General features: G+C 40.4%; 2 protein-coding genes across 53 annotated transcripts in view; one reads left to right on the plus strand and one right to left on the minus strand.

Moving 5' to 3' along the window:
- The window catches only part of HMBOX1 (homeobox containing 1), a 192,296-nt gene extending 176,044 nt beyond the window's left edge, over positions 1-16,252 (minus strand). For 35 of the 50 annotated variants that reach the window (XR_015169414.1, XR_015169415.1, XR_015169412.1 and 32 more), the window contains exon 1: positions 15,944-16,252. The gene's annotated coding sequence lies outside the window, so the exon portion shown is untranslated. Of the gene's footprint in view, positions 1-14,186; positions 14,305-14,837; positions 15,169-15,292; positions 15,417-15,445; positions 15,527-15,599; positions 15,724-15,943 lie in introns of those variants that run through there. The other 15 variants (XM_086414795.1, XM_086414806.1, XM_086414791.1 and 12 more) reach the window with 8 other exon arrangements.
- A 407-nt stretch (positions 16,253-16,659) lies between these two features.
- INTS9 (integrator complex subunit 9) overlaps positions 16,660-26,717 on the plus strand; it is a 126,820-nt gene continuing 116,762 nt past the window's right edge. For 2 of the 3 annotated variants that reach the window (XR_015169409.1, XM_086414772.1), the window contains exon 1: positions 16,660-16,755. Coding sequence is in view for 1 of the 3 variants with exons in the window: in XM_086414772.1 (XP_086270898.1) it covers positions 16,747-16,755 (9 nt within the window). In the remaining 2 variants the exon portion in view is untranslated. Of the gene's footprint in view, positions 16,756-16,831; positions 17,052-26,717 lie in introns of those variants that run through there. The other variant, XM_086414773.1, reaches the window with a different exon arrangement.

Raw genomic sequence — 26,717 nt, forward strand, 5'->3', positions numbered from 1 at the left:
CTAGTATAAGGCAAAGATCAGAAATGTCTATTAGAATCAATTCTGTAATTAACTAGAGAAACTGAGATCCTGAGTTCAAGTATTTTAAAGAAGCATATGAAATGTTTTGGTACAAGGCAAGAGACTGGCTGATGGGGTTTAACATGCAAAGATTCAGATGACGGTGATCTAAAAGAAGATAATCATGCAAGTCAGTCCATTTAAAATAGAGATCTGTTAAATAGGATAACACCACTGTCTTTGAAGCACACACACAAAAATATGATTAAATATATTATATGAGAGGGGCTGGAACCCAGCAAAATAATTTAATAACTTCCAAATAGAATAGGCTTCTTGATTATCCTGAATACCCAAAGATCACTAGACTCCTACCACTAAAGCGTATTAATTAAGAGTGGAGACCATTATTCTCTTTCAAATGACTACCACTGGCATCTCCTCTTCTCACTCTCCTCTATCATGTCCTCCTAAATCCAACCAATTTGGGGCAAGACAAAATGCAACCACAATGCTGCATGTACAGGTGCAACATTACATTGCATTATATGTAATAACATTGCAGTATAATGTATAACATGTACTGTTACATATATAACAGTTATATGTTAACATTATAGCATGCTTGTAGGTGTATCTGTTTGTCTATTTTTGCTCTGTGTATGTGTGCGGATTTTGTTTGGGGCATTTTTTTTTTTTTTTTTTAGCTTAAGTAAGAATTGGTTTCCAGTGAATTTACTTTGAAAACAATTCTTTTTGATAAACAAAAAATTCTTCCCATTTCTTATTGCTCATATAAAAGCTCTAAGCCAACCTACACTCAACCAGCCATCACAATCAACCAATGCCTTCTAGACTGCCCTTCTAAATCAAACTGACATGAGATACTAAAGACTAATATCTCAAATACTTTACTCTGCACCAAAAAAAAGAAGGTTGATTTGTTTGCTGATTGTTTATATCATTTGTTCCCTCACTGTTTAAGTCAGTTGTCCCTTTTTTAAAAAGACTTTTTTGATGTGGTCCTTTTTTTAAAAAAAGTATTTTATTGAATCTGTTGCAACACTGCTTCTGTCTTATGTTTTGGATTTTTGGCCACAAGGCTTGGGGGATCTTAGTTTCCCAACCAGGGATCAAACTCAAACCCGCTGCATTGGAAGGCAAAGTCTTAACCACTTAATCTAGTCTTGGTAACCAAAGTCCCTTTATCAGCTGCTCCTGCAAAGCTGGAATTTAATTATATCTTATCTGAACTAACAAAATATGAGTATAAAGAACTGTTTCTATAAAAACTAGGTTGAAAAAAAGATGGACTATTTTGATAAAATAAATGATTTACTTTTAAAAATGCTATTGAATTGAGTGTGGGTGGGACTACTGGAGATGTGGGGAAAATAATAAAATATTAAGATGACTCACAGATTATATGTCTTTAAGGTCTACCTCCCATTCAAAAGAAATCAAAACTCAAAATTATAAATAATACATTATGGGTATAGTTTATGCATGAAAATCTGATGCAGACTGCCAGTCTGTGAATTCATTTATCAAGAAAAGACCTTGGCCCTGGATAAAGGTTTCTTGACCCCAGCACTATGGACCATTTGGACTAGAGACTTCTTTCTTTGGAGGCAGGGGAGGGCATGGAGAGCAATATTGTCTTGTGAATTAAAAGATGTTTGGCAGCATCCCTAGCTTCTCTACCACTACCTGATGGCAACAACAGCACCCCAACCCAGTTTTGACCCTCAAAAATGTCTCCAAATGTTGCTAAATATCCCAAGGGGGTAAAATCATCCCAATTGAGAACCACAGGCTGTATCAAGTGATGGTTAAATACACATATATTTTTTTCATTAAAGAGAAATGTTTAGGTAATCAGCTTTTAATGATTTTTACTATAGCCAATTTTTTTAAATTAATTAACAACTTACAAATTAATGGCTTCTCATTACTTAACAGGAACAAAAAAAAAACAATCCTTGAAATGGGAAAGTGCCAAATAAGACAGCTTTACTATATATATGATGGTATTCCCACTTCTTCCATATCTTCTCTGAGAGCAAGACAGAAGCACAGAATTATTGAATTAGAGCAGAGAGAAGAAAAGGAGGCAGCAGCAAAGGAAAAAAAAATTTTTTTTGAGAAATAATTTCCAAATGGTTGAAAGAGCAGCATAAGGAAAAAGCTTATTGTCTCTTGACTATTATTAGTAGTAGCCCTATTATTGCAACATTTACTACCAGTCAAGAAAGGTTCCTAGGCATAAACTCCAGAAAGCCTATTGTTGTTCAGTTGCCAAGTCGTATCTGACTCCATGTGACCCCGTGGACTGAAGCACACCAGGCGTCCCTGTTCCTCACTATCTCCTGGAGTTTGCCCAAGTTCATGCCCACTGACTCTGTGATGCTATCCTACCATCTCATCCTCTGCCACCCTCTTCTCCTTTTGCCTTCAATCTTTCCCAGAGAGCTTAAATGTCTACTTTAGGTGAGTGGTTACAGCAAATTATAATTCACTCATTTATGAAAGTGAAAGTGAAATCACTGTTGTGTCCGACTCTTTGTGACTCCATGGACGGTAGCCTACCAGGCTCCACCATCCATGGGATTATCCAGGCAAGAATACTGGAGTAGGCTGCCATTTCCTTCTCCAGGGGATCTTCCCAACCCAGGGATCAAACCTGGGTCTCCTGCATTGCAGACAGACGCTTTATCATCTGAGCCACCAGGGAATTTATGATGTTCAACACAAATAAGATGAGTACTTACACCATTACATTGTTAAATGAAAAATAAGTTGGTTACTCAACTATGTGCTGTGCTTAGTTGCTCAGTCGTTTCTGACTCTTTGCGACCCCATAGAGCCCCGCCAGGCTCCTCTGTCCATGCGGACTCTCCAGGCCACAATACTGGAGTGGGTAGCCATGCCCTCCTCCAGGGGATCTTCCCAACCCAGGGACTGAACTCAGGTCTCCCGCACTGCAGGCGGATTCTTTACTGTCTGAGAAACAAGGGAAGCACTACTCAACTATACTCCAATATAAAGTAAAATTAAAAAAAAATAGTAACTCTAACATTAAATAAGTTGTTTTACCTCTTACAATATTATATGTTCGTCATGTAATGGGATAACATATATCCATGTCAAATAGAGCAAAGTTACCTAATGACATAAAAAAATTGGAGTATGATAAAATCATATAAGTAGACAGTTGGAAGTATGATTTGTACATACAAAGACAATGATTTAAGAGTAAACCAAATTATTAACAGCATTTATCCCTGGTCTGTATCTTCCATAACTGACAACAATATTCCTTCATACATGCTCTTCTAGAACTCGTCACTCCTGCTTTCCTGGTGGCTCAGTGGTAAAGAATCTGCCTGCAGTGCAGGAGACCTGGGGTCTATCCCTGGTCAGGAAGAGCCCCTGGAGAAGAGAATGGCAACCCACTCCAGTATTCTTGACTGGAGAATGCCATGGACAGAGAAGCCTGGTGGGTTACAGTCCACGGGGTCATGCAAAAAGCAATATATACCTGGTTTTCTCTCTCTGTTGGGACCCCTGCCGTTGGTGCCCCCGGGGTACCATGTAAGCAGTCCAGCTATAGTGAACAAACCACACTGGAGAGATCACAGAGACCAAGAGAGGTGCCAAACAAGGCCCAGCTATCCCAGCCTGCAGTTGTTCGAGCTCTCCTAACCTGGGCATCAGACACAGGGGTGAGAGCGCCTTCAGATGACTCCAGATGAGAGATCCAAAGTGAGAACCATTTAACTGAGCCAATTCTCAGAACCCTTAGAGGATAATAAATAATAATAATTATTGTTGTTTTAAACTACTACATTTCAGGAAGGTCTCTTACGAGCAATGGACAGAAACCAGAGTAGAACATGTTGGGAAGAAGAGGGGGAAGGTACGCTTGTTATTTTACATGTACTTTATTGCTTGAATTCTTTTCTATACAATAATTTCATAAGCAAGAAATTTTTTAAGATCCTTAGATCTCCCACTGTTCAGGTTTAAAAAAAAAAGGCGGGGGGGAATCTTCTATCCTTAGAAGACAGTGAACTTAAACTTTCTACTCTGACCATGCTTAACTACTGCCATTACTACCAGCATTCTGTAGCACAAATATTTGTGAGGAACTTAAGACTCAGCAATCTATCAAATGCTAATTACTATTTTTAAGCGTGGATCTGAGAAATTACTGGGCTGAGAATAACTCAGGTATAGTACTGAGATCTTTAACTCAGGTTTGAGTCCTCCTTCTGATCCTATCAAAACCAAACCATGAGCTTCCTAGAGTCTATATGGATACTATGTAGTCAATATTGGTTGGATGAATGAGCCATAATAAATGAACTATGAAAATTAAAGGAGAAGAGAAAAGAATGGCAGAGATAGATGAGCCAATAAGAGACACAAGGACTTTACACTCCAACTAAGAATCCAATCCATACACATGAAATGAAAACCAATATATTTAAAACGTGATATACTTACAAGTGAACACAAAAAGTTATATACACTATTAACTGAGTATACAAGTGCAGCTTATTTATGGAGAAAATGAACTGGTCTGAGCAAGACAAGGTTCACTGGAAAATGTCTCCTCAGAAGAGAAGGCTTTAAATAGGTCTTTTTTTTTTAAATTTTATTTAACTTTACAATATTGTATTGGTTTTGCCATATATCAAAATGAATCTGCCACAGGTATACATGTGTTCCCCATCCTGAACCCTCCTCCCTCCTCCCTCCCCATACCATCCCTCTGGGTCGTCCCAGTGCACCAGCCCCAAGCATCCAGTATCGTGCATCAAACCTGGACTGGCGACTCGTTTCATATATGATATTATACATATTTCAAAAAAATAAAATAAAATCCTAATAACGAAAAAATAAATAAATAAATAAAATATCAAAAAATAAAATAAATTGTTAATTTAATTGTAAATTTAAATGTTAATGGTTATCTTAAAAATAGTTTATAGCTATATTTTGCTTTGCAATCAAACATAATAAAAATACAATCAGTGATCTGGAAAAAAAAATAGGTCTTATTAAGAACATTTAAACTGGCAAGATAAACCTATACAAACACATTAAACAGAGAAAGTAGTATGTATCAAGAAGTAAAGAATGAAAACATACAGGAGAAAGAAAGGTAATTTACTTGACTAACAGAGAAAACATCTTTAGAAATAAGAAAACAGAATGCTAGTAAGGGAGGGAAGAAAATGTTAGAAAATCTTAAAAAAAAAAAAAAGCAAATATAAGGATTAAAAACAGGGATATAACACAACTCGAACTAAGGTACTTCTTGAACGACTGGATGAAAAGAGCTTGATGACAATTATTCTAACGGGACTGTGCAGAAGAGGCAGCAAGGCCAGTTCCACTGCTGCAATCATCTCGGCGAGCAGGGGTGAGGGTGGCAACTACGGATGTAAAAAGGACGAGAACGATCTGAGAGACATGAGGAGGAGAAAATCAGCAGCACACTGCGGAGAAATTAGACGGGGGAGGACAGAGAACAGTTAGGAAAGGAAAAGTACTGAAGGGTGATTTAAAGGTTTCAAATGTAGGAACTCTTAAGACCAGAGGTAACTTTTAGCAAGGAAGGAAAAAGACAATGGAAGGAAGAAGACCTGGATAGAAGGAATCTTAACTAGAAGGAAATAGCCATTTGTATCAAATGCAAATAAGGCCTACAAAAGTATAATTGAGGAAATAAATCACCAAAAAATAAGTTAGGAAGGGACTACTTTCAACATATGAGAATTCTATTTACAGCAGAGAGGTAAATACCACAGACACAGAAGCAGGGCCAACTAATAAAAAAGATGTCTTCATCTGTGCCCACCACTATCCTAAGCACGTTACGGTACTTCTTGAAGCACTCACAGCAATCCTGTAATGGAAGTACTATCATTCACTTCCAACGCACAGATGGAGAAAGTGAGACACGGCAAGGATTTATTAAAGTTACAGAGTAAGTCATGGAGGCCAGACTTACACCTAAACTGTCTGGCTCCTAAGTCCATGCTCTCAACCAGCTCAAACAGGATTATTTAAGACTCTGAGAATGATGGCAGACCCCCCCAAAAGTGAGTAATTAAAGCTGTCAGAGCAAAATTTCAAGAGATGGTTGCTATACAAAAAGGCATACTATAAAAAAATCTTGTTTAATGGATATAGAAAACTAGGAGAGATTTATTGAAGGAAAAAAAAACGGGGGGGAAGACTGCCTTAAAAGTTGGAATGTGAAAATATAAAACTTTAAAAAATGAACTGATGATATAACCATTAAAGGCTCGATGTTTGGGCATAATACTAATCATTAAGCGTAACAACCAGAAAAACACCTTGCTTACCCAGAACACTTCCCACATCACAATGTATATATGCCGCATCTTCTTCATCCATTCATCTGGCGATAGACATTTAGGTTGTTTTCATGTCTTGGTTGGAGAAGGCAATGGCACCCCACTCCAATACTCTTGCCTGGAAAATCCCATGGACGGAGGAGCCTGGTAGGCTGCAGACCATGGGGTCTCAAAGAGTCGGACACGACTGAGTGACTTCACTTTCACTTTTCCCTTTCATGTATTGGAGAAGGACATGGCAACCCACTCCAGTGTTCTTGCCTGGAGAATCCCAGGGACGGGGAAGCCTGGTGGGCTGCCGTCTATGGGGTTGCAGAGAGTCGGACACGACTGAAGCGACTTAGCAGCAGCAGCAGCATGTCTTGGTTATTATAAATAATACTGCTATGAACATTGGAAGTCACCTTTTATTAAGGCTAATACCACCGGGTGCTCTACACGAAGAGGATTAAACTCATCTTTGTAACTCAGAGTATCTATCTATGTACTGCTAGACTTGACATGTTTAATTGAATACCCTCTTCAATTCCTACCACAAGAGTCCTCCTGCATCCTACTCACCAATGCCACAGAACAGCAACACACATCTAACTCATGGTCATGCAATGCATTCAGATTTCTCTCTCGCCAAGAGAATTTAAAGAAATATTAGGAGGTAAGCTTTAGCTGAAAGGAAAAGAGCAGTTCAAATCAGTAACATGGCAAACCAAATGCACCTGCAAGTCCAAGTTATGAAGCAGCAGAAACTGAAAAACTATAGCAAAGCAAACAAAAGTGGAAGGGAGAAATGGGAAAGGCAGATTAAGCAGACACGGAAAGAGAGGGCAAGACAAGGAACCATAAAGCCCCAGAATGACACAGACACTAGCTTCTCAGATCCTAACAGTTTCCCCATCTATACAAGGTCTAGTTGTTCTTTATCAACCGAAAAGAACCGGATCCCTACCACAACCTCGCTTTCAAGCCAAACAATTCCTGATTAAAGCATTATTTTTTTTTAGAATGCACATGAAGCCAATATAAAAAGCTGGCAACAGATAAATCCAAAGAGAAAAAAAAAAATTGAATCAGGAAGAAAGTGAAATCTCGGATAGCCAGTACGTTTTCTAAATATGAATCTGACTTATCAAGAAGAACCACCAATATTTACCATATTCTTACCAATGAAACAAATTAAAATTTAATTGATGTTTTCAAAGCAAATATCAGTGTGGACCAAGAAACTGTCTCAAATCCACAGGAGACAAAAACCACATGATATATCTTTTCTGTTAACATATTTGCAAATATTTTGTAAGCCTGTTTAAAGCAGACCTTTGTTGTTTGAGGTTTGTAATAATCAGTGATACGTTGGATTAACAGCCTCATTTTTGAAGACAGGCTTTATAACTCACACAGCTGATAAAGGGGAGGCAAAGGCCAGCTCCTTAACTAGTCTTTAACCTGATGGTTCTTTCTTGTACCTAGACTAATAAAAGTATCTTTACCACTTTTTTCCTTCTAAGGTATTTTCTCTGAAAACAATCTTTGAACCTTTGAAGATAATTCCCTTGTAACAAATCCAAATAAAACTAAAACTTGAGCTCATAATCAATTAATCCCACAAGTATGCGTCAACACCGTCAAAGACTAGACTAACGTTAGAATAACTGATTTTGTTTACCCAATACTGATTCTAGCATACATCCTCTGTGGCAAGAAATATCACTTAAGCCTTGAATGCATTTAAATCATACACATTTGATTTACAGAAATTTTTAATTTATAGAATTTTTTAATATTATTCTTACCTTTTACTAAAAATAGTTTAACAGGTACTGATGTTAAAAATCTTCAATTAAGAAAAGCTTGCCAATTTTTAAATTCTTATAAGAAAGTTTAATTGGAATTTTCCATAAAAACTTTCAAGATATGCCAAAAGAACTTCCAAACTACAAAAGGCAAGAGCGAAATTACTGATCCAATAATTGGTATCTTTCTTCTTAGTTATACTGACAACACAACAAAATTTACGAATAAAGAGGGATCATTCAATCTCTGGGGTGACAGAAGAGTTCTGCATCTTGACTGTGGTGCTGGTTACAAATTCTACATGTGTGATAAAATGGCAAAGACCTACACACACACAGAGTACCAATGTCAATTTCCTGGTGTTAATACTGCACAAAAGTTATGTAAGATGTAACCAGGAGGGGAAACTGGGTGAAAGGTACCAGGCCCTCTCTATTCTTCAACTGCCTATGAACCTGTAATTATTTAAAGATTAAAAATAAACAAGTAAATGGATAGCTTTTAATCAATGACAACAAAAATACTATATATATTTAAAAAATTAACCTAAATCCCCTATTCAACAGACTGGAAAACTGAGACCTAACCAGGTAATACAAACTTTCACTGTCAGTAACAGAGTAAAGGCACTTAAATGAAATGCTGTCAACCAAGAAACATAAAATGAGAAGTAATCAATCGCTGGCAGTCATCAACAATATCTTGTTTAACCAAAGATGATCAAGTCGGCTGATGCCTGTGTTGCATTAAAATGCAACCAGTATTTTTTTAATTATTACATTTTATTGAAGGAAGAAACTTTTTCTGAGAGGGGAAAAAAACTCAAAAACAAATTTATATTTAACCTTAGAACTTGCACATCTGAAGCAAAGTGAGTTTACTGAAAAGCAGGACACAGTATTCCAAATAAGACCATGCCATCTTTACAAAGAGGTCATCCTCAGACAACAAAGTGCACAACTATTCCTGACCTGAATGGCTCTAAACAGCTATAATATAAAACTAAACATAGGCTGGCTACCTTTGATTCCAGAAAATGGATTTTCAACCAGATAAAGTTAATACTTGGAATAGCTACTTTCAAGTTCCCCATAGTTAACAATTATGTTCCATGAAGGCAAATGCTGGCTAAATTGGTGGTTGCAAACTACAGTCATAATATAGCCTCCTACAAAAATTACATTCTGCAGTCTGAACTGATACCTTAGCTGTTACCCTGTGTCCTGTGTTTGAGTAACATTTATCCTTACGAGACTCAGTTTGGTAAATACAAGTCATTCTTTCTCCTCCTTGAGAGAAACGGGTTACAGATATAAATCACCATATATGCATCATCTACCACTTTGGAAAATCAACTTGAAGCAGTGGAGCCACCCAACCTCAAGTATAAACATCAGCAGGTAAATAAAACAGATGTCTGTCTAAAACGTGGCTTCCAGATCATATAAAGCAAGTATTCAACTGTCCCAATTGCAATGTAAAGAAAATACATTACCTGAAATGGAACAAGAATTCAGATTTCTGGGGGTGGAACAGAGGGGGAAAGTGGAAGAAAACTACACAAAGTTAATAGGTCTTCACTGAAGTTATGAGACAAAAAGTTAGATTAACAGGGGGAGATTTAGGTAAGAAACTTAAGCATGCAGGGGCTAGGAAAGTGAATTTTAAAATTGTATCCTGAATTAGGCTATGGTTTAAATAATGTTACTTTTTATTTTGGGAGAAAAAACAGAAGTCACAGCAACAGACTATGGAAGCATAAACATAGCAATAATACTTTAAAGGTCACAATTCTTTACTTCTGAAGACATTAGTAACAGCTGCAGCTCTCACAAATGAACACCCAACCCTGTCTATGCTAAAGAGGTTTTTTTGGCATCGATCGCTAAGGCCTATAGGGTCTGGGATTGGTAATGATAAAATATAAGGCAGGAAGAGGAGCATAAAATATCTGGTATAATACAATATAGTTAACATTTACAATATGTCGACATCATTCTAAGAGCTCACAATAATCCTATGAAGTAAGGACTAGTTCTTCCCATTCAACAGGTGAGAAAACTGAAGCACAGATTAAATGATCTGCCTAGGGTCACACTCCTTGGAAGAAAAGTTATGACCAACCTAGATAGCACATTGAAAAGCAGAGACATTACTTTGCCAACAAAGGTCCGTCTAAGTCAAGGCTATGGTTTTTCCAGTGGTCATGTATGGATGTGAGAGTTAGACTGAAGAAAGCTGAGCGCTGAAGAATTGATGCTGTTGAACTGTGGTGTTGGAGAAGACTCCTGAGAGTCCCTTGGACTGCAAGGAGATCCAACCAGTCCATTCTAAAGATCAGCCCTGGGTGTTCTTTGGAAGGAATGATGCTAAAGCTGAAACTCCAGTACTTTGGCCACCTCATGCAAAGAGTTGACTCATTGGAAAACACTCTGATGCTGGGAGGGATTGGGGGCAGGAGGAGAAGGGGACAACAGAGGATGAGATGGCTGGATGGCATCGCTGACTCAATGGATGTGAGTTTGAGTGAACTCCGGGAGTTGGTGATGGACAGGGAGGCCTGGTGTGCTGCAATTCATGGGGTCGCAAAGAGTCAGACACGACTGAGCGACTGAACTGAACGGAACTGAAGGTCACACAGCTAGGATGGGGCAGAGCCAAGATTTGGAACAGGTTGAATGGTAATATGCCTTTACCTAAGGGCTAAGGGGCCAATTAAGGATTATAAGCCAAGTATGACTAACAAGCAAATTCACATTTTATTTTAGCAAGATCGCTCAGGTGGGAGCATAAGGATGAAAGAAAAAAAAAAAACCAAACCGGAAACCTGAAGATGAGTTAAGAAGGGCTGTGGAAAGACAGAAAGGACGAAGACCCGAATTAAGGGAATAGCAATAGAATGAAAACAAGTGAATAGACAGATACAAAGGAGAAAAATTCAGCCTGACTTCATGATTAGAAAAGGAAGAGTGAGGATGAGTCTAAGCCTTCACTGACCAGGTCCAAACCAAAAGCTGCACATTTTAATGATCCTGTTACTTTATCAAAACCTTAAAGCAGAAAGGTTTAGTATTAAATCACCCTCTTCTCAACAACAGCACAGCATCTGACTTTATCCTCTTTTAAAAATGTAACTATATAACTTAAAATTACTGCCACCAGGCAACTCCACACTAATTGTTTAATATGCAGACAGTAAAGAGAGCTATAAAACCACACGCAGACCATCACTGAACATGGACAGAAAAGCTAGAGTTTGTGAGATTTAGCAAACATTCTTATATTTAGCACTCTAAATTTAAGGAAAACCTAAACGCCCTTTAAATGGATCAAAATCATTTTATCACTTAGAAGGGGCCTGCAGATAAGTCCTGAGATTCAAAAAAAGTAAAACAACTCATAACTTCAAAGTTAAATCAATTATGTTTTTCTTTTCTGTCTGTAAATGCAAATAAACAAACAAACAAAAAACCACTATTTTTATAGTCTAAGTCAAGGATCTGTAAAATATTACATTTTGAAAAAATGTACTATAATGTACAAATGTACTATAACGAACAATGAAAAAAATGTACTGAAAAAACTTACTATAACTTCAACCTTATTACCACTGTAAGGTAAAAACAACACTAAAGCCAGGCCCTTCCAGTAACTAAATGCTCTTGGAAAGTGTCCAAAACAATGTTAGTAAATTTCCAATTCATTTCATCTAAGATCAACAAAAACAAGTTATCTAAAAACACTGGGTCATATTTAAATAGGCTCACTGTAAAAGTTTTACATGACCGAATCACTCAGAAAAAAATCTTCGTACTTTTTACTTAGGATGGTACCTAAGACCAGTGAGTAACCAGATAGGGGGAGAGGGGGGTGCTGCATCTAGGAATTTAATCACATATTAATATTATTTTGAGAAAATTTTCAACACCACTAGCTTTCTTTTGGAAAGAAGCAGACTTTGGCAGAATCTGCAAAAATCATGATTTGCAGTAATACTAAAAATCTCCATAACTTCTATAATGTGAACAAACGTGGTGGTGCAAACTCTGATTTCAAGCTTGAGTTTTTTAAAGCTTCTTGTTACTTGTGGTTCAGATTTCTTTTTTATGGGTTGTATGTCTGATAGGTATATACCAATTTCATACAAAAGCACACATAAAGGTGCTTTATATATGTGAATGTACATATATGACACTTCAGACAACCTGTGATTTCCACTCAAAGAGCTTTTTTTATAAACTTCTAGTAAATTGAGAAGTAAACGCCAACAGTTCAAAGAATAAATTAGCCAAACAGCAAAGGGAGCTATAAAATTAAACCTGGAAGTAAAAAAAAAACCTAAATAAAGCAGATACACAAAACGAAAAAATCCAGCACACTTGCATTGAGCTTGTTAAAGTTTATCTATAAATGTTAACCTTTTTTAAAAGTTGAAGAGTATACCAATTTTCACTTATGAAAAGTGACATCCTAGGATAAATTTCTAATACCCGAGAAAAATAAGTCAAATTTTAAGATCTGCATACAAAAATACCAGAAGAACTGCAAAGAAATGAATAGAAAAAGCAAACATGGTTTTACAGGGAACATAGAAACCACCTGAAACATTAAAAGTGGGATGGACTCACTATAATGATCAAAAGATCCAAAATGAACAAATTAAGCACAAACACTCCCAGTGTGTTTAATATCTTCAGGAACAAGCAATGCCATCCAATCAATACTTGCTACAAAAACTGCCATAAACTGGTTACTTCTTTTTTTTTCAAAACATGAACCAAGGAAAGGTTTGTTGCAATATATTTGTAACTTACCAATACCGAGCTACTAAGTTTCAATTAGATGCTTCAACTAAGATCTGTGCTAAGAAGACTGAAATTTATTCAGACAGCAGTGAAAAATGAAGCCTCGCTAAAGACATTGAGATAAAGCTGACCCCTAAAGGCTCCTTGGTGCACATTTGCAACCACAGTATTCACAGCACGCCGTACACTAAACTAGCAACAGATTGGTTAAAAACAGTTTGAATTTTCAACTTCTCATTATATAGGCAACATTTTTAGAAGTAATCATATTAAATAAATGTGTCTCTTCCACAGTTACCAGATGAAATTTTAAGCTGGACAGGAACCAATGCCCTGATTTTCTACTTTTTTCGTAAACCATATGACTTCCACATGCTGAGAATGTTTTATGCTTTAACCTGCAGTAAAGGCTTTACATCATTTTATTGCTCAGTGCCTGAAATGCAACAGAATCACCCCATCCAATGCAAGGAATATATTTGGCTTCAACCAAACCACTAGTCAGAAAAAGTTTAATGAATGCTTTTCTCAGTAAGTAACTTTGCATTTCCATAGAATAAACCAAAATCTGACATGAGGGTAGGGGGAAGGGAATATATTCTTATATTTTAAAGTTTTCCAACTCTAAACAAACATTTTAGTTTTTCTATTTATAAAATAATCATTGAACATTTAAAGACACCGTTTAGTAGAATATCTTTAAGCAGAAAAACACTGTTATATGGAGTTATATAGGATATTTCTCCAGTTTTTGCAAAGGTAATATTTCAGGCTAAAATAGAAGATTAAAACAAATAATTCTGGAAATTCTAGTTAATAACAAACTAAAAAGTCAGCTTTGTATCAACACATTGTATATCCTAAGTTTGAGATTTAGAAAAAACACATTCTTTTTTTTCTATTCAGGTCAATCTAAATAAATATGCTACCTCATACTTACAAGTCAGCTTATCTGTGTAAATGACCAACCACAGAAATTGCAAATCACAGGTTATAAAACATACCATATAATTACATATGATGTAACTTCCAGTTTTTAGAGTATCTAAGGTCCTTTACTGATAGGTTCAAGAACTGATAAGCCAAATATGTAAATACATTAAATTCTCAGCAGTCGAAAAGACAAATTATGCCAATTTATTTAAAAGTTCATTATACTAAAAATATATGACAAAAGAATGGTTATTGAAAAACTTACATTTCCGGGTGAAAGAAGTACAAATTATGTTAATTCTTCTGGTGTAATGTTTTTAAATATTAAAGACTGTGAGAAACAAGAGATGTTGCAATCCTCTTCCCTTTGTAACTCCAATTGAAACTCGGGGGGGAGGGGGGAAATCAGAATTCAAATTTCCCAACCTTGACTTACACACTTAACTCAACTAGATCTAACTCAGCTGTGCAATTTTAAAATAAGTTTAACGCAAAGCACTACAATCTTGATGTGATAATTACCTGAGAAATAAATGCAAATTAAAAACAAATGCAGGTCCTCTTCATCGAAAGATGCATCTTACAGCAAAACCACTAAAAGCACAACCACATAGAACCAACTAAAGAAACAGGCACAGGAGGCAGCATGTCCATCAAAGAAGAGAAATGTACCATGCCAGAACAGAAACGAAGCACTGAAGGGAGGGAGGGCGGGAGGGCAGGCAGAGAGAGACGGCAGAGGTTTCTACACCTGCAGGATCCCATAGAAATTAACTAGTCACATCACTCTACCCTACATGATACGTAAGATTTTTAAAGCTTCAGGGTAAATAAAAACGGTAATCACTCTATACCATCATTCAACTTTCCATAGTACAGTATTTGTAATGCCAAGTGCATTCTCCCCTTCACTCACCCAATGTTTCCTCTCGCTTCCATACCAGCTTTCAGCCAAATGCGAGGCAGAACAGGGTGGGGTAGAAGAAAAATACAAGCTGCGCCTTTTAGCGAGTCCCCACGCACCCCCCTCAACAATTTCCAACAGTTTTTCCTACTACGAAAATAAGTCACCCAACCACAGGATACACAACAGTCATTCCGTGTCTTCAGGAGACACAGAGGGTCGCGTACACAAGTGGGCACTCCCGACCCCCACCCCTCCGCCCCCGAATCTTAAGTAATGTTTCATCTATGGAAGGCGAAGACGACCAACGAGACCTACGGTTTCGGGGTGAGGATGGGTGGAGGACTCCTTTCCAAGTAGCCCCAATAGTGTAACCAAAACACGGTTCCGGAATAAAATATTAAGAACACTCTTCCTTTCCCACCTAGCTACCAACTTGAGGATGCAAAAAGCCACCTCTACCGCACCTCATCTCTCCGAGGCGCCTGCCCTGAGTTTGGGGTGGAGGTGGGTCCCGGGAGAAGGGGAGGAGGAGTGTGAGCCGCCGATGGGACACAAACGAGTTGCTCCCCGCGGCCACCCCGCGCCGCTCCGCTAGCCCAGAGGTCCCAGAGCCGCACCTCGCGCACGCCTCTCCGCCCAGGCCCAGCTAAAAGCTCCGACTCCGGCTCCCGAACTTCCTCTCCAGAGACATTTATTCAAGGCTAACCCATCGCCCGAGTGCACGTCACCCAGTTTCAAACACAGCTCTGCACCCCAAACAAACCCACGCACCTCAAATTCCCCTCACAGTTTCCCAAACTCCAAACTGGAGACCCCACCTCCAGGATTCAAACCTTCCGCCCATTGGGGAGGCAACCAGGAAAAAAGAGTTGGGAGCACCGGACGCCTTTCAATTACCGCCCCCACAAACTGCCCCACCCCAGACCCTGCGTTCGGGTCACCCCCGCGAAACCCCCCGCTTCCTCCCTCCTCTCAGTTGGGCCGCTTAAGACACTCATCCCCAGCCCACTCACTTACTCCCCCCAACACCCACACCCTCCCCCCAAAAAAAGTGAAGAGAAAGAAGTGAGGAAAGAGACTGGAGAGATTTGAGGCTTCCAAACCACTCGACTCACCTCAGAATGCTTTGCTGAGTTCTCTCCGCCCGGCACAGCCCCCTCCCCAACGTCCCGGTACGAAGGGCTGAGGTCTGAGGTAGGGAGGAGGGGAAAACGGGAGGGGGAGGGGTGTCTTCCGCGTGGGGCGCCCGTCGGGAGGGGTCTGGGGAGGGGTTGAGGCCGGCGCAGGAAGAGGAGAAGGGGGAGGGGAGGCCCCTATCTCCCAGTCTCCCCCTGAAAAACCTCCCTTGTCTCAATCACATCAGACTGACTGTCTTTGTCTGGCTGACAACCGCCATATTGATATCAACAGCCCCGCTCCCACCTGCTGCCACCGGGCGGCCCTGGGAGTTGTAGTTTTTGCCTCCCTTGAGTAAAGGTGCGAGACTCTACGTCCGGAGGCCCCAAGGAACTACAGTTCCCGGCAAGTACCGCGCCCGTGCGTCTTCCCACAGGGAGGAGGGGAAAGGGGCGCCAGAGCCGTAGGGACTACATATCCCAGAATACCGTGGATTCTGGGCCCAGATGAGGGACATGATATCATGCTGGGGTGAAGACGGAGGATGAATTGGCGGCGCGGATGAATTTGAGCTGACGGAAGGAGGCGTTCTAAGAGGAGAGGAAAAGGAAAGATGACCATGGTTCCCATGATGCACGGAGAGATGACTACATTTCCCATGATGCGCCGGGAAACGGGCGTAGGGAAAAAAGACTGCATGTCCCGCGATGCTCTCGGCGGGGCCGTGGCGGAGATTGAACCGGAAGACGCTTTCTGGGTTTGAGAAGTCGAGGAACTGCTTCTTACCAGCGAAAAGTCCAGCATGAAACTGGTGAGTCCCCGTTCTTAGATCGGAGGGCATATCCTTTTGGAATTCGTCGTTTCCACCTTAGGAAGGCAACCGTCTCGGACGAGGGGTGGCGGGAAACTAGAAGGTGGGGTGAACCAAGGAAAGCTGATGTTGTTGAGTTTGAATTCCAACTCAGACCCTTCACAACTGCTAGATGTAATTCATCCCTTGGCGCGGCCCTTTTGGTTAGATAAGAGGCTGAATCTTGTCACCTTTCTTCACGTACGGACCAAGGTTGGACTTTACGAACGAGGGTTGATTTTTTTCTCAGCTGCCACGTGAGTGTTATAATTGGTACACTGCTTTCCACGGGATTGACACTTGATTAAGCGTTCCTTTTTACAGTTGTTGAGACGGTTTGGTAACATGAACAGAGTTTGGTAAATTCTAGGCGGATCTTAATCTCTTATTTAATTCTCTGTTATAGACTCCTAACTGCCTTTGATCATTCAAAGGAGGTCGAAGTCAGAGTGTGATCTTGGATGGTTTGAGTCTTAAATTCTGTATAAGATGGGCTGAGAGGAATTGTTACATGGCGTTACAATATAGAGCGAAGGCAATGGCAGTGGCACCCCACTCCAGTACTGTTGCCTGGAAAATCCCATGGACGGAGGGGCCTGGTAGGCTGCAGTCCATGGGGTCGCTAGGAGTCGGACACGACTGAGCTTGTGACTTCACTTTTCACTTTAATGCATTGGAGAAGGAAATGGCAACCCACTCCAGTGTTCTTGCCTGGAGAATCCCAGGGACGGGGGAGCCTGGTGGGCTGCCGTCTATGGGGTCGCACAGAGTCGGACAGACTGAAGCTACTTAGCAGCAGCAGCAGCAGCAGGGACTGCGTGAGCTAAGGTTATATGGAACATGCCAGGATACCTGGAAAAGTTTTGCATTAGAAAACTCAGAAAAAAAAGAAAAAAGAAAACTCAGACGCTTGGCTTATAGGAAAGCTGCTCAGGCTTTTGTTTTGAGCCATTTTATTCTCAGTGTGCACAGGTTTAATTAATTCACTCCAACTAATTAATTGGAATTAGTAATAGCATAATTTGAGTAGAGAAGGTGTGAGATGCTGTTTCTCAGGCTTTAAAAGTCATGTTCCTGCAGCCAGGTATTGTCAGGCTTTACTTTCTGAAGTTTTTGAGGAAAAACAAAAGGTTTCTCTTAATTATTTGAGCATGCTTTTGCAAAGTACGTGTGTACGTACCCACACAGGGTACCGGCATATATACTCTGCACAGTGTCAGCTGTTCTTTGAGACGGTAGAGAACATAAGAAAGGTGGATTCAGTTCTAAAACTGTCTCTATCTAAAGCTGTTTCTATTAGAAGAAGGGCACACAGATCAGTAAACCTTGAGAGTGTCAATTTGCTTTTGCGTCAGTTTTCCAAACATTTCAAAATGCAGAATTGAAAGTCACCACCCTTGTCCTAAAGAAGCATGCAATCTAATGAAGAAGATACAAAGTAATGAAAAAATTATAATTCACCTCCATCTGGGTGAACTGGAGTCATCATGTTCAGGGTTTGGGGATTGAGAGGATACTGGGGGTGTGTGGGGAGTCAGATACACCTCCTTTGGAAAGGTAGTTCTTGAACTGATAAGAATGTCAAGTGGGCTCGGGCCTTCCTTGAAGAAGGTTCAGCTGAGAGAAGCCAAAGAGCTTGGCACCTAAATCGTTGAAACACAGACCATGTTTCGTCAATAAAAGATAAATCATGGTTAATGTGTGTGGTGCGAAGGCAGGCAGGTAAGTGGGAAGCAGGTTTCTTCTCCTGTAACAACTCATTTGCTGAGGGTATCAGAGTTAGGGTTTGATTTACTTATACTTTGGTTTGCTTGTAAAATTCTCCTGCTTGCTTCATGTAGAGATGTGAAAATGTGGAAAAAGTAGAAATATTTTTTTTCCTTTAAGAACCATAAAGTGCCTGAGAGGAAGAAGAATTGTTCTATCTGTACTCCTTCCCTCTTTATTGTTCATCCACCTAATAACTAAAACTCATTTGGTACTTGATGATTTATAATACAGGAGTATCTTTCAACACAGCAAAGTGGTTTCAGAAACATTGACAGCAAGTTGGACTTCTTTTTTGTCATGCTTCCCATACAGTTGGGCTTTCCGGGTAGTGCTAGTAGTGAAGAATCCACCTGCCAGTGTAGGCAACTCGAGATGCAGGTTCGATGCCTGTGTCAGAAAGATCCCCTGGAGTAGGAAATGGCAACCCACTCCAGTATTCTTGCCTGGAAAATTCCATGGGCAGAGGAGCCTGGTGGGCTACAGTCCATGAGATTGCAAAGATTTGGACATGACTGAGAGTGACTAACACTTTCATTTTTTCTTTGTAATATCAGGCAACTTTATTTGAGGAAAATTCATCTTCAATTAATCAGGACAACTTTGAAAAGAACAGGAAAATTAGAAACATATCCTCTAAATTAGCACGTTTTAGAGCCTATTCCCCTTTTAGTATCGATTGAGCCTAATTGGGTATACCCTGATGGCCAAATTCAGCAAAGCATAGAAAATTGAACTCACCAGGATCTTTAACAAAAGACTTTGGGAGCCCCCGTCCCCCCACAAAAACCCAAATTCATTGACAGAAATCAAGTTTGAAACATCATGGCCAGGGATTTAGTCATTCAAATAGATGAACGTTAAAGTGAATAAAATAACTAGCAGTTCAAAAATGAATTATTTGTCATGCTTCCTGTAGATAGTTCCAGAGCTGGAGAGAATCCTCTAGTTTATTCAGTCAATAAGGATGTATTATACAACCACAGTATACCCGTGGCATTCAAAGTTTTAATACTTTGCATTTTAACTATTGAATTTGACCTCAAGGATCGATGACATGGAATTATTTGTAATTTTGCTGAGACGAAAGTTTGAATGTGATTTTAAGATAAATGATGATCCTTAGTAAAATGAGCCTGATTGCCTCAGAATCCAGGACTTTCTGCAGTTCTGTTGTTCTCTTGTTAAAGATCTGAAAGAAAGGTCACTTGAACGCTCGCTCTATGCTATACTCTGAATTTGATGGAGAAAATTATATGCTGTAGTTGTCTTTATGAATTTAAAACCTCAATAAGGCCGTGAGTTACTTTCTTCAGCGGTCTGGACTCCTTTTGTACAAAATGCTCTTTCATTACTACTGGCTTGGGGGCGGGGATGGAGAGGTGCAAACTTATAACTCACCATTTTTCTTAAGAAAGCAGGTGGAGCAAAGAAATGGATTCATGGGCCACTTCCAGCTGAGGACAGGTAAACCACCAAGTGGAATTGCAGATTTGAAAGAAAAGACTGGCTTGAAAGGGGCAAATCCTGCCTCAAGGTCAATTTAACAAACATTAGGAAGGGATGTGCTTAATTCTTACCTTGGATCTGAGAGCAGTGGATTCTTCTTGCAATTTTAAGACTTGCAGAATCCTTTTGGCTTCTCAAACTTTGGATCAGGAGCAGAAGATGGCTCGCTGTAAATAACAAACATAATTTTACCAGGACTTAATTCACCTCTTTCAGTACAATTGTTAAAATGTCAACCTGGTTTCACTAGCTCTGTGTTTCTCCTTGCTAGTTGATTAGAGCGCCCTCGTGTGTCTCTGTGGTGTAATATCATTTCAAGCTTTAGAAAGGCCCTTTCTGTCACCACCTCAGTATGATAGGGTTTTTTTCCCCTGAGAATGTTTTCCTCGAGCTCTGAAAACTGACATAAGGCTGGACCACTGTTCAGTTGTGCTCTGGGATTAAACTGGATATTTTACTCTTGGGCATTTCTAAGTCCTGATGGTGACTCTGAAGATTAAACCTTTTATACTTAAGGCAAAATATATATATATACACGCACCAAGGTGAGTAACGAATTAAAAGGAAAATTTTGTATTTGTGTATATGTAATAGGGCTTCCCTGGTGGCTCAGACAGTAAAGAATCCACCTGCCAATCCAGGAGACCCGGTTCCATCCCTGGGTCAGAAAGATCCCCTGGAGAAAGAAATGGCAACCCACTCCAGTATTCTTGCCTGGAGAATCCCATGGACAGAGGAACCTGGGGGGCTACAGCCCATGGAGTTGCAAAGAGTTTGACACGACTGAGCACACACACACAATCTGACATACAATACGAGCATGACAGCATTGCTGCTGCTTTTAACTGTAGTGGCACGTTTGTTTCGTAACCGGTTTGCTCTGAGTACTCAGATTCCTCTGCCATTTGCTCTGACGATCAGCAAAGGGTACTTGAAGGTCTAGGCCAAGAGTGCAGCATGGCCACGGAACTAGCATTCCCAATGGAAAGTTCGCTCCTGGCTTAGCCAGTACCAACTGAGGTCCAGGCAGAAACTGCTCTTCAGTCATCATCACCACTCATTTCTTCATTCACCAGATCTTCCTGAACACCTGCCTTCTCTGTGCTAGGCATTGCTTAAGGTAATGGGTATGTTCCAGTGGAGAAGACAGATTTACTCCCTGCCTTTATGGGAAGTAAAGTCTAGCAGGTCCACTGTGCAGCTCAACAGCATTACAGTTAACTTTCTGATGGAGAGATATCACTGGGCCCTGGCGTCAGTAGATTTTTTTTAGTACTCATGTATTTATCTGGATGTGTCGGGTCTTAGTTGCGGCACACAGGATCTTCGTGCATCAGGCTGGCTCTTTCATTGCATTGCACGGACTCCTTGGTTGCAGTGTTTGGGCTCCAGGGTGTAGTTGCAGCAGTGGACTTAGCTGCTCCTGGGCAAATGGGGCCTCGGTGCCCTGAGCAGGGTTCACACCTGTGTCCTCTGCATCGCAAGGCAGATTTTTAACCGCTGGACCACCAGGGAGGTCCCTCAAGTACTTTTTAAATGTTGGTGTTCAGTCACTAAGTCATGTCTGACTCTTTATGACCCCATGGACTGCTGCATGCCAGGCTTCCCTGTCCTTTACCAGCTCCCAGAGTTTGCTTGAACTCATGTGCATTGATTCAGTGATGGAATCCAACCGTCTCACTCTCTGTTGCCCCCCAAAAATGCCCTTAATGGTATCCTAGAAGGTACCTCCTTGATATTGTAACAGACATGGCCAGCTTGCCCTCTGGCTTAACCATTGTGCCAGTAGTGTATGAGAATATATTTCCCCACCCTTGCCAAGGACGTCATCTGTTTCTTTAACTGTATGTCTTACTAATGTAACTGTCTCCTTTATGAGTTCTCACATCCTCTCGTCTCTTAGATTGAGCCACATTTAGTAAAACGTCCTTACAGTAGTGATGTGTGGATGTGGGAAAATGTATCAGATCTCTTCAGATAAAAAGGTGGTGCTGTAAGAATCCTTTTTTTTTTTTTAACTTTTAATTTTATACTGGAGTATAGCAGGAGACCTGTGTTCAATCCCTGGGTCCAGAAAACCCCCTGGAGAAGGAAATGGCAACCCACTCCAGTATTCTTGCCTGGAGAATCCCATAGACAGAGGAGCCTGGCAAGCTAATTCCATGGGGTCACAAAGAGTCAGACACAGCTCGGTAACTAAACAGCAAAACAGCCGATTAATTTAGGTGAACAGCGAAGGGACTCAGCCACACATGTACATGTATGCATTCTCTCCTCACTCCTCTCCCCTCCAGGCTGCCACATAATATTGAGCAGAGTTCCCTGTGCTATACAGTAGGTCCTTGTTGGTTATCCATTTTAAATATAGCAGTATGTACTTGCTGGCCATAAGAATCCTCAAAAGGAACTTTTCAAAGAACCTGTGGTGTTGCTTTGAAAGCACTGATGCACGGCAGCAGTAATTATTATGACAGTATTATGGGATCTGGCAGATCGGAGAAGCAGCTGGGTCAGGCGTGCCTCAGTGGCAGAGGAGACCCCACACCCTGCAGAAAAGAAGAGGATGACCAGTGACATGAAGCCAGGAGTTGGGGCGTCAGGAAGGGCTAAGTCAGAAGGGTAGGTGTCAGAATTGTCAGCGATCCTGAGAAAAAGGCAAGAATGCTAACAGAGAGGATAAAGGGGAACAGAAAAGACTGTAAGAGAAAGGAGTTGGCTTGAGAGCTCCAAGGGTCTCAGCGATCAAGACTGCACTGTGATGGGAACTTGACTGTGAGAATAGTAAGTAAGTTTCAATTGTCCTGCTGCTGCTGCTAAGTCACTTCAGTCATGTCCGACTCTGTGTGACCCCATAGACGGCAGCCCACCAGGCTCCCCCGTCCCAGGGATTCTCCAGGCAAGAATACCGGAGTGGGTTGCCATTGCCTTCTCCAATTGTCCTAGTCGACCATATATCTGAAGGAAGTGCCCTAAAGGTCTAAAACAGTTAAAGTTATAGAAAACACAAACAGATGAACTTTGGCTCTCTCATGGATAGATCATCAGATAGATGGTGTTAAAGAAAGCCATTCTTTAATAGAAATTGCAAAACTAACACTCTTTTTGCCCTTAAGGTACAGTTTATTTTTCATCACTCATGCTTATGAAGGGGATAGGGAAGGTGAATAATAAAAGGTCTTACATAATCTACTCGTCAAATTTATGGCTTAAGCAAAGATTGGCCTTTCCTGAATACATTATTTCTGCATTTTTCTCTTCCAGTAAAATAGAGAAATGCATAATTAGATGCTCTAATTTAGTAAGTCTTCTCATTTTTTTTAATCAGCCTGTGAAAATACAGGTAAACAAGCAGTAATATTAATGTAAAAGATATTATAATTGTTACTTTTGTGCATTTTTAATTTTTAAACTGTTTATAATAATTATTATTATTCGTTACTGCACGTGGGCTTTCTCTAGTCGTGGTGAGTGAGGCTCCTCCCTAGTTGCGGTGTGCAGGCTTCTCATCGCAGCGGCTTCTCTCGCTGCAGTGGACAGGCTCCGATGCTCAGGCTTCAGTAATTGCAACATGCAGGCTCAGTGCTGTGGCACTTAGTTGCCCCAAGGCATGCGGACCAGGGATCAAACCCATGTCCCCTGCATTGGCAGGCGGATTTTTATCCACTCTGCCACCAGGGAAGTCCTTCTTTTGCATTTTTTTTTAAATAGCTTTATTGAGGTATACTTAACATACAACAAAACTCATACATTTAAAAGATACTATGCAGTGACTTTCAGTAAATTTACAAAGTTGTACAACAGCCACCACAATCCAGTTTTAGAATATTTTCATCACTCCAGAAAGATTCCTCGAGCCCATTAGCAATCCTCATAACTACCTCCAGGCACAGGCAGCCACTAATCTGTCCTCTGTCTTGTAGATTTGCTCTTTCTGGTCATTTCATATGAATTGACTCATGTGATGCACAGTCTTAGGTGTCTGACTTCCAGCAGGTATTGCTCAGTCATGCTCTACGTGAACATGTCACATTTTGTATATCCATGTACCATGTCGATAGATATTTGGATTGTTTCCACTTTGGGACTGTTAATACTGTGTGGACAGAAGTGTTAATTTCTGACTTCTCCATGTTTTCATTTCTTTTTCTGGCTTGTTTGCACTGGCCGGAACCTCCAATACAATACTGAATGGAAGTGGAGCAAGCGGGGGTGCCAGTCTTTTCCCCCTTCCCAGTCTTCGGGAGAAAGCATTCAGCCTTTCACCTCTGAGGATGGGAGAAGCTGTAGGGTTTTGCTTATTTATGGGGGTGGGGGTCTTCATGGACGCTCAGGCTTTTCTCTGGTTGGGCGTGCGGGCTTCCCAGTGTGGTGGCTTCTCGGTGTGGATCACGGGCTGTGGGGTGCGTTGGCTCAGTAACTGGGGCAGATGGACTTAGTTGCCCCAAGGCATGTGGGATCTTCCTGGACCAGGGATCAAACCCGTGTCCCCTGCATTTGGCAGGAAGATTCTTAACCACTGGACCAACAGGGAAGTCCTGAGCTGTAGGGTTTTTTATAGATACCTTCGTCAAGTTCAGGATGTTCCCTTCTAGCCCTAGTTGGTTGATCATTTTTATCATGAATAGGTCTTGGATTTTATCAAATATTTTTCCTATGTGTATCAAGAGGATCATGTGGGTTTTGTCCTTTTTTATATTAATATAGTATATTACCTTTGTTGAATTTTGAATGTTAAATCCGTGTTACATTCCAGGCATAATTACCACTTGATCATGAAGTAAAATCCTTTGCTGATGTTGCTGAATTTGGTTTGCTGATATTTTGTTGATGGTTTTTGCATATATATTCATGAGAGAAATTGGTCTGTAGTATTTTTCTGATGTCTTTGTCTGGCTTTCATATCAGTAATATCGTTCTCTCAGAATGAGTTGGGAAGTACTCTCTCCTCTGTATTCCAAAAGAGTTTGTGTGAGAATTGGTATTATTTTCTCTTTTAATGCTTGGTAGACTTCATCAGTGAAGTCATCTGGGCCTGGGCTTTTCTCGAAGATTTTTAATCAGCTGTATCCATTTCTTTACCTGCTATAGTTCTCTTCAGATTTTCTATTTGTGCATTACATTTTTTTTAATTGTGATAAAATATACACAACATAGGATTTACTATTTTAACCATTTTTAAGTGTACCTTTCAGCTGGAAACTCCCCAATACTTTGGCCACCTGATGCAAAGAACTGACTCATGTGAAAAGACTCTGATGCTGAGAAGATTGAAGGTGGAGGGAGAAGGATATGACAGAGGATGAGATGCTTGGATGGCATCACCGACTCAATGGACGTGAGTTTGAGTAAACTCCAGGAGTTGGTGATGGACAGGGAGGCCTGGCAGTCTGCAGTCCATGGGGTCGCAAAGAGTCGGACACGACTGAGCGACTGAACTGAACTCAGTGGCTTTAAGCACACTTACATTGTTGCGCAGCCCCACCATCCGTTTCCAGACACTACTTGGCATCGTATCTTCAGGGTTCACCCGTGTTGTGGCCTGTGTCAATTTCTCCCCTTTTTAGGGTTGAATACCACATACTGTTTATCCATTCATCTGTCGATAGACACTTGGCTTGTTTCCAGCTTTTGGTTGCTGTGGATAAAGCTGCTGTGAACACAGGTGTGCAAGTATCTATTCAAGTCTGTGCTTTCAGATCTTTGGGTGTATGTCCAGAAGTTGAATTGCTGGATCATATGGTAGTTCTAAGTTTCACTTTCTGGGGAAGCAGCATGCTGTCTCCAATAGTGTCCGTACCTGCGCATTTTATTCAGGGCATCCCCACCAGCATTGCACAGAGATCCTGATTCTCCACATCTGCACAACTGTCCCACACTTGTCATTTGCTCTTTGTCTGTTTAGATAAAGCCATCCTAAAGGCTGTGGGACATCAGGGCTTCCCCCTTGGCTCAGCAGGGAACGTGGGTTCCATCCCTGGGTCAGGAAGACCCCCTGGAGAAGGGCATGGCAACCCACTCCAGTATTCTTGCCTGGGGAATCCCACGGACAGAGGAGCCTGGTGGGCTACAGTTCCTGGGGTCTCAGAGAGTCCAGCCAGACGTGACTTAGTGCTTCACATCCACTGTTACTGTTTAGTTGCTATCTCACTATGGTTTTGATTTACATTTCCCTACTGTTTAGTGATTTTGAGCGTCTTTTGGGTTTTTTTTTTTAAGATAGGGGTAATACATGCATATTGTTTAACTAAAAAAAAAAAAAAGCCTGTACACAAGTTTTAAAAGAAAAAAGATCCCTTACCACCTTTATCTTTCTCCCCAAGAGCAATCTCAGTTGTCAGTTTCCTGTGTATACATCAGAGAGATTCTGTGGAAATATACACATTTGCGTAATTTGCATCCCTTTGTTTTTTACATGAAAGTTAAGATACTTCCCTCTCTAGTTTTGCATGTTTCTTTTTCTTTAAGTTAGAAATACGTTTTAGAGATCATTTCATATCAGTATCTAGAGCAGCTTCATTTTAAAATGAACACTCCATATGCATACTTAATAAGTTTAACAAGATCCTGGGTCATTTGTTTTCATGATACTTTCATTCTCAACAATGAAAGAGTTTCAATACTCCTTTCAATTTTTTTTTTTTTTAATA

The sequence above is a fragment of the Bos grunniens genome, chromosome 8, assembly GCF_055505025.1.
Source record: "Bos grunniens cultivar Pamir isolate PY7600 chromosome 8, Bosgru_T2T1.0, whole genome shotgun sequence".
Taxonomy (NCBI): Eukaryota; Metazoa; Chordata; class Mammalia; order Artiodactyla; family Bovidae; genus Bos; species Bos grunniens.